Source organism: Azolla caroliniana, unplaced genomic scaffold (assembly GCF_043228905.1).
Source record: "Azolla caroliniana isolate FFs.n. ecotype wild unplaced genomic scaffold, voAzoCaro1.0.p SCAF_13, whole genome shotgun sequence".
NCBI classification, from domain to species: Eukaryota; Viridiplantae; Streptophyta; class Polypodiopsida; order Salviniales; family Salviniaceae; genus Azolla; species Azolla caroliniana.
In genome coordinates this window covers 15,882,777-15,891,559 of record NW_028230448.1, presented here as the reverse complement: position 1 = coordinate 15,891,559, position 8,783 = coordinate 15,882,777, and the positions used below count along the sequence as shown (strand labels likewise).

Below are 8,783 nucleotides of genomic sequence, written 5' to 3'. Positions count from 1 at the left end.
CCGATCGCCTTCTTCTTGTCCCACCCCTAGATTGGGATTTCGACTATGTCTGGTTGTCCTCCCCTGTGGTTGTCGTCAACTCTTTTCTGACTTGTCTCTTGGTGACTTTGCCTTTATCGATCCTTGTCGATTCGGCTGTGTCTTTGATGACTTTTTCTTTGAGTTCGACGATAGGACTTGTTGCCGATTCTATGTCGGTAGGGAAGTTGGCAGCTTGTTGGAGTTTGACTGTTTGTAGAGTCTCCGATTCGGCCCGGTGGGTCATTCCTTCTACGACAATGTTGTCATCTTCGAAGGATACCTTCTTACCAACTATTTTCTGTTGGTTCCGCCGAGAGAAGATAGAGTCTTCATTGAAGACTACGTCACTACTCCGAATCAATTTCCGGTTCTCAGGGTCCCATAGTCGGTAGTCGAAGTCCCCATCGGTTCCATAACCAAGAAATATGCACATTGTTGCATGGGGTGTCAACTTCGTCCTTTTGTCCCTGGGGATGAACGCGTAGGCTTCGCATCCGAATATATAGAGCCTCTTGTAGGTCGGTTGTTTGCCTGACCATAGTGCCTGTGGCACTTCGAGCCTGATTGCTCTTGACGGTGCCAGATTTATCAGGTACACTATCGTCTGCAATGCCTCGGCCCAGAATTCCAGCTTCAATCCGGCTTGTTGGAGCATTGCCATCACCCTCTCCTGGATCGTCCTAGGGAACGGTCTTTTGGTGTCAGATCCCTTTTCCGGACAGGTACTATTTGATGGCTCTGGAGGTGTACTCACCTCCGTTGTCGGATCGGAGTGTCTTCACTGTGTATCCTAACTGGTTCTCCACTCCAGATATCCATCGAGTGAAGACCTCGAGCGCTTCATCTTTGGATTTGATGGAGTATGCCCAAACTTTCTGTGTACAGTCATCTACGAATGTGATGAAGTACTGGGAGCCTCCTAGTGATCACTCTGGCATGGGTCCACATGTCTGTGTGCACGAGCTCTAGGGGTTGTCGTACCATCTCGTAGTGGAGAGAGTGTGGACTTCGGGTCTATTTCCCATATCGACAATGCTCGCAGAAGTCCGTCTTTGCCTGGAGTTTCAGGATGTAGCCGAACGACATTAGCCGATCAAGTCTCGCTTGAGACATGTGGCCAAGTCGGCCATGCCACAAGTTCGGGTCGGTTTTCTCAGCTACGTTCACGGCCCCTTCAAGGTTGATCACCATCAATAGGTATAGATTATTATACTTGTGCCCACTACCGATTTTGAGGTTTCCTCGGCTGATCACCCATGTCGACTCGTGTAGAGTCGTTTGATACCCGTCTTCGGCTAACATGTCTATGGAGACCAGACTCCTCTTTAGATCGGGTACGTGCCGAACTCAATGCATGGTTATTGTGTTGCCATTTGGCAATCTGATGGGAACATCCCCAGTTCCGACTATCTTGCACTCTTGCCCATTTCCTAGTCAGACTATGTCGTTGGCGTAGGCTGAATAGTTCGAGAACCATTCAATGTTGGGGGTCACGTGAAATGTGGCGCTAGAGTCTAGTAACCACGTGCGTGCAACTTGTGCACTGTAGAGGACTTCTCCGATCATTGAGTTCTCTAAGGAGAGGATTTCTCTGGATCGGGTGTCGGCAATGTTGATCTGGTTGCTAACTAGAGAGTGGTCTGAGTCAGAACATCCCTGATTCCGCTAAGATCGCCGACCACTTTCTTTTCTTTTTAATGACCAACAGTCAGAAACATTGTGGCCAGCTTTCCTACAGTGTGTGCAGTACTCCCTTGATGGGCCCATTTTCGACTTCGACCATTGTCGGTCTCCCCTTGTTTTCGATCGGCTGTAGCGTCAACCGGTTCTATCAGCTTGTTCTTTTGTTCGACTCTGTCAATCAAGTGATGGGATTTTGCCAACTCCTCAATGGTTAGTCCCATCGATTTTCGCCTGATGTCCTCTGTGAGGACTTGGCCGGTTGTTTCGTCCAAGTTTAGGATCGGTCGGCTATTGGCGTATTTCGTGCAGAATACCTCCCAACTCGCTGGCAAGCTCGATAGGAGGGCAAGGGCTTTCACTTCTTCTTCGAAGTTGATCCCTTGTTACGAGAGCTTAGACAACACCCGGCTAAAGGTGTTGATGTGGGAGGTTGCCAGATCAGTCTCTCTCATCTTCATGTTGAACAGTTGTTTGATCAAAATAAGTTACGAAGATGAGGACTTCTTTTCATAAACGGCCTGTAGCTTCTCCCACAATGAGAATATTGCCGTCTCTTTCGCCATGTTGAAATAGACGTTTTCGGCCAGATGCATTCGGATGGTGGAGCGTGCGATTTCGTCCGTTGATCTCCACTCCTCAGCTGTCATTGAAGCAAGTTTTTCACTGTGCCGAATAACTTCGACCTATCTTCGAATTATCAACACATTCTATATCATCTCCTTCCACAAGGCAAAGTTTTTGCCGTCGAATTTTTTGATTTCAACTCCTGTTCCGGATGTTGAAGCCATATTCTGTTTGTGAACTTGAGATTTCTAACCTGGTCTTTTCTTTCAACTTCTTCTGTTGTCTGTTGCCGCCGAACAGCAAAGATTCGCTCTGATACCAGTTGTCGGTAACGACATGGACTTACACAGTACAAGCTCTAATGGAAAGCTTTATTGCTTCGTTCTCACTCTCTCTCTGAGATACAATGCACAGACGCTTCGTCTCTCTGTCACCCGTCACTCTATACAATGTTAGGTATTCACTTATATACAAAGCCCTAACTTATTGACGAGTTCACACTCGGACGGATACAACTTGGAAGGAGTCGGCCTTTTATGCCAACAACTCATCCATTTGGTTATCTTCTTTCTTGTCTCTTGAGCTTATGATCTATCCATGACAACAAGTGGGTATCAATCCATCATCGACCATACTTAATAACTACTTAATGTTTGCTAGTGAATCCTATTTAATAGTTCTCTTAAGCTTAACTTACAATGAAAATGTTAATGATGTGTTTAGGATCGTGGATGGACGAGAAAGAAATGTTGAAATAAGTACAAAGTAGAAAAACAGCAAAACATACAGTACACACAATTTAGGTGGAAACCTTAGAACAAGGGAAAACCACGGGGCAACAGATCTTCACTATATAATAGAAGTACAAGAACAAAACAAATTACAAAGCTCTCAAGCTTTCTACAAAAACCAGATCTCAGTGAATCCCTCTCTAGGGTTTAGGCAAGTTACACTAAAACTATGTCGTCACTCACTCACACTCATGTTTCTCTACTTCTGCACAGAACTACCCTAACTTATGCTCTCTACTACAGAAGCTCTATACACATAAGTTTGCCCTAGCTATTCCTATTTATAGGATGGATATGTTATTATTATATATGTATATTATAATAATAATTAATCAGTCAGACTTGTCGGCCTTGTCTTCGACCATCCGGTCAGCCCAACTAGTCGGCCTTGTCTTCGACTTGGAGCATCCATCCAATGTGGTCGACTATCATAGTCAACTCTCTATCTCCTTCAAACCAGTCGACCACCCTATCGACTCGATGGATGATCCAATCGACCATCCTGTATTCGGCTTGTCGATTTGACTGCCAACTTCTTCCTTGACTTCAACTGTCAACTTCTCCCATAGGAGAGACAAATTCCTAACAGTTAAGAAATTACACAAGAATATTACCAACCAAATCTCGCATTCCATTAATAGTTTGCATATATGTATCCACTTAAGCTTATAGAGATGCACGAAGATCTAACGAGAAGTAAGGAAGGATACAATCAGCCAATGGGAGAGATTAAGGAAATATGAGGTTAGAGAGCTCTAACTCAAGGAAGAGAAAATATACACTCTTAACTTTGGTCCGAAGAATAAGTATAAACTTTGTCACATTACCTTTATACTTCTCCTTTTACATATTTTTGCAATTTATAATTCTAGTCTCTCTTAAAGCTATACTCTCCCGTTCTTTATAAAATGTCTTTTCGTCTCATCATTTATGTTACTCTTCCGTTCTATGGTACCTTCCAATCGCACAAACTTGTAGACAAATGTATTGGTGAATGGTGATAAGAAAAGGGACAAAGAGTACTAAAGGAAAATATGGTGAGGCAATGAAGATGGACAAGGAGGCAAAGAACACATAAAAAACATCAAAGAAAATGTTTAGTCATAAAGGCCTAATTATACAAGAATATTGAAGACATGATCTACCATCAATCACTGCAATTAGAACCCAAGAAAACTTGCTTATAATGGTCAAAAGTTGGCATTTGTGGACAAGATGTCATAAAGGAGCATTGAGATCCTTAGCATTGAGATGTCATAAAGGAGCATTGAGATCCTTATGTTTTATATCCTTAGCATAGGTGATAAGGAAATTGAAACGTGTTTCTTTGCAACAAGCGTGCCACCAATTTCTTTGATGGGGAGAACCCTCCAAGAAATGATATCATTAATCAAAAGAATGACTCATGAGCTCATTGTCGTGGATTTCATAATCGATTTATGCAAATGATAACTTTTAAACAATAAAAGAAAATGATCATAAGCTCGTTGTCCTGGATTTCATAATTGATTTATGCAATGATGAATTTTAAAGAATGAAAGAAGATTGGATGCAATTGTCAATTGTTCCTAACATATGACAAGATGCTACCAAGCACAAAATCAGATGCATCAACTTCCATGCAAAGAAGGGTTTAGCTAGATCAACATAGAGTAAAAGAGGGGTGATCTAAAGTCTCTCTTTAAACTCTCAAAACCTTCACCTAATTCACGTGTTTATGAAACCAATTGAATTGTTTGTGTGAGTTGCATGATATGTAACACAATCTTTGAGTAATTCATGATTGATTATGCAATGGTAAGTTTTAAAGAACGAATGACAAGCAATTAGATGCAATAGCCTATTGCTCCCAATCTATGACAAGTTATTTCCAAGTGCCAAATCATATTGCCTAAACTTCTATAAAAAATGTCATGACTAGATTAACATAGAGCAAGTGTGAAGGTTGTCTTGAATTTGTAAAATACCTTTGATGCTATGTTCAAGTGACCTTGAAAATGATTGATTATTTTCTACTATTACATAAGATGTAATAATGCTCTATACTTTTCCAGAACCATTTGAATATTTGTCTAATCGATAGAGATTTCCCTTGATGAGATTAGAAACGCTAAACTTTTTACTTGAATTATGGTTGCCAATGTATCCTAAGGTTCAGTTGATTTAGAGCACAACAAGGACAAGCATAAGTTAGAAGAGTTTACAAAGGTGCTAGATCAAATCAACTCCCATATGGGATGCAAGAATTTCTTAGGCAAAACTTAGAAAGAGTTAGTAGAACTACAAAGTATAGTTAACCCGGGGCAAAACTTAAGAAAGGGTTAGCAGAAATACAACGTATAGTTTAACCGTTGCTCTTGGTATCGGTTGTAGTAGTTGGGGGAAGGAATGTTGGATAAATACAACGTATAGCTTAACGTTGCTCTTGGTATCGGTTGTAGTAGTTGGGGGGAAGGAATGTTAGATAAATATGTTGAAAGACCCGATGTAATCCATGGAGAAACCCCCCATTGGGTCTATTGGAGATCATGATGTAATAATCCAAGGGACACCATAGAGAGTTGGGGTCTGTTCCACACCCCGACGTAATCAATGGAACACGATAGGGAGCATCTACGAGACGCATTCGAGCCCTGATGAGATGAATGGGACAAACCATAGAGGGCCTTTCATTGGGCCCATGTGAGCGCCCCCCCCCCCCCCCCCCCCCCCGATGCATACATACAAGGACCTTAGGTCGTGCCGTTGCAAATGGGCAGGGGGGAACACATACATAGAAAGCCTTCAGTCTTGCCGATGCAAATGGACAGGGGGACACCGTGAGGCAGCCGCTTTCGAGGGGTCAAGCGATGTACGGACGGAGGCGACGCACGTGGCGGCAGCTGCTCATGTCCCGTCACGTGAGCGCGACAGTACGTTGGTACGGATGAGGCGGAGCATGCGGAGGGCGTGTGCGGCGGAGGGCCGCTTCTCAGGGCGCTGCGCCCAGCAGTTGCGGATGAGGCAGGCCAGCGGCGCCGGGCAGCGCCCCCTCCCTCCGCCGCCGCCGCCGCTCGTGGGGGGGAAGCTGGGCCTCAGCCCGCGAAGCAGCACCGCCGTCGCCGCCTGCAGCGGCTCCATGTCCTGGAACGGCACGTGCCCGCTCACCAGCTCCCACAGCACCATCCCCAGGCTGTACATGTCCATGGCCGCCTCCGCCCTAGCCACCGCCCCTGCCTGCCCATCCGCCATCATCATGCTGCAGCAGCTCTCCAACACCTCCGGCGCCATCCAACGGTAGGTTCCTGGCACCACCGCAGCGCTCCGGCTCCTTCTGCACATCCACGAATCATCATCGTCTTCCTCATCGCTCATGCTGCTGCTGTTCGATCCATATAAATCCCCCGACAGCTCCTCATTCTGAGCTCGCGCGCTACCCAGATCCCCAATCACCGGCTTCCCATCCTTGTCCAGGAATATGTTGGGGGATTTCAGATCCCTGCAACATGACGGAAATCCCCATTATTCACTATCCATTTCCAGCCTAAAATCTACATTTTCTATGGTGTAACATTAAAAGACAAGAAGAAGAAGAAGACGATGGTTGCTTACATGTGGACTAGGCCTCTCGAATGCAGGAACGCGACGCCTTCCGTGATCCCGATCGCCAGGTCCATTACCCGGCCGATGTCGAGACGCGTCTCCCTCCGTAGGTAATCGTGCAACGACCCTCCTTCCATGTATTTGGTGATCACCGCATACTTGTAGTTAGAAGACGGGCACCCCCCATCTTCCCCGGGCCGCCGCCCGTCTAGATTTAGCCCAGCTCCGCCACTGCCACACGTGACCGCCCCAACAAGTGGCACCAATAGTAGCGAATTCTTCTCGATCCTCGCCTCCGTGGCCGCCAAAGCCGACACCTCCCTCCGGAATTGCAGCCGATGAGTGCTCTTGATGAGCTTCACTGCCACTCTCGTCTGTGATTCCGACACGATCTCGGCCCCGGCCATGCCCGTATTCCTCAAGAATCCTTCGTACACAACCCCTGATGACCCTTCCCCTATCTGCTTCCCTAGCACTATTTCTTTCTTCACATCTACCCTCCATTTCTTGAGCAACCCTTCGAATATGAGTATGGAGCTCTCCGCCCCAGCCGCGAGCTCCGATCGAGTGACTTGCACCCCTAGTTTCCGCCCAATGTTCTGCTGCATCCCTTTGAATATGCGCGCGTGATGCAACATTTCCTCCACACTGTATCCGGCCTCTGCGTAGCTGCATCATTCATCCTTCATTTTTTAATCTCTGTTTTAACATTCTGATTTTTTAAAAAGAACTGCTGGAAGCTATGGCTATTGACATGGTCAATTTTTTTCTTATATAGATTTCTTTTTAGTATATAAATTATCTTTATAAGCAAATAATTTACCTGGCTGGCATCGATTTCAGATGCTCTTGAAGAATACCGAAGACAAGCTCATCAGAGGGGAATTTAGTAAGCTTCTCATGAATGTTATGGTGGTGAGAAGAATAATAGCAATGTATATTAGCCACGAAATCATGCAGAGTAGAGGATGATGGAGCTACTGTGGCGGTAGGGATCGAAGACAGCCGTGGACGATCTCTCATATAATGGTTTTTTGCACTAATTGCAGATTGCGGCAGGCCTAAATGATCTGCTAGATTATGTTCATCATTCATATGATTAAAGCTGTTGTGAATCAAACTCTGTTTTAGGGGTGCTGCGAGAATACTGCCATTCTCGGCAGAACTTACTAGGCAGGAGAAGGAATAGAACCTGCGCATCATGGGCGGATTGATTAACTAGGCCCGTACAAGACCGGAAACGGTAATTAGCGAATGATTAAGAGTAAGTGATTAGAGGAGGAGGAGAAGGATTTAACAAAATTAAGACAAAGGATTGATGTGTTTGGGTTGGGGTTCTCCTTCTTTCTCTTTTTCCCCCCCTGAGTTTCGATCATATATACATATATACACAGATAGACGACGACGCACCCAAACACAGACGGTGTATATAAATAAACACAGGGACTTTTTGTTTAATTTATAGGTTTCTTTTGCGACATAATTATGTAGGGCATTTTCGGTTCAGGCTTTGAAATCCTTTAATTACAGCATATGATTACTACCCCCCCATTGATTGCTTGCTTGTATCAGTATGTATGTATGTATGTATGTATGTATGTATGTATGTATGTATGTATGCTTTGAATTATTTGAGTTGGTTTCCTCCCATCACCGCATATGTCATGGATGTGAGCTCGTGCTCAACTTTAATCATCAAACCTTACCCATCCATTCACAGCGACACAATTGTGGAGTCCAAAAAACACTAGAAAGAAAAACATAATAGAAATTTGGGTACATAAAGACACATCATACATGGGCATAATCAGGGATGATGTAGGTATTTTTGTTATGAATTTCATTTGTACAAATTTCTTCATCATGTGTGAAATTTCTTCAACAACAAAAAGAAACAAACAAACACACATGTGTGCTGAACTAGACATATATGTCCAACTCAAATCTAATCAAAGCACTACCCAAAAGAAAAAGGGAGCTACTCAAACTTTTGCTAAATCTTTTTTCGCCTTTCTCTTTTTCGCTCTTTTCCAAGGGCCCTCGAAGTCTTGGCTTTTGGGTGTTACCCATGGCCACCTGAATTTCGGCTTCGATCGACACTTTCCCATAGTGGCCCCACTTCAAGGCTTAATCTTGTCATCA

At 44.4% G+C, this 8,783-nt stretch overlaps 1 protein-coding gene across 1 annotated transcript; it reads right to left on the bottom strand.

Annotated features, from left to right (window-relative positions):
* Positions 1-5,791: 5,791 nt before the first annotated feature.
* LOC147856350 (serine/threonine-protein kinase STY13-like) lies at positions 5,792-8,100 on the bottom strand. Its single transcript, XM_087329788.1, has 3 exons — positions 7,465-8,100; positions 6,651-7,310; positions 5,792-6,537 (listed from the first exon to the last, which is right to left on the bottom strand). The coding sequence occupies exons 1-3, from the start codon at positions 7,842-7,844 to the stop codon at positions 5,946-5,948; spliced, it is 1,632 nt and encodes a 543-aa protein (XP_087185914.1). The 5' UTR covers positions 7,845-8,100; the 3' UTR covers positions 5,792-5,945.
* Between the last annotated feature and the right edge of the window lie 683 nt (positions 8,101-8,783).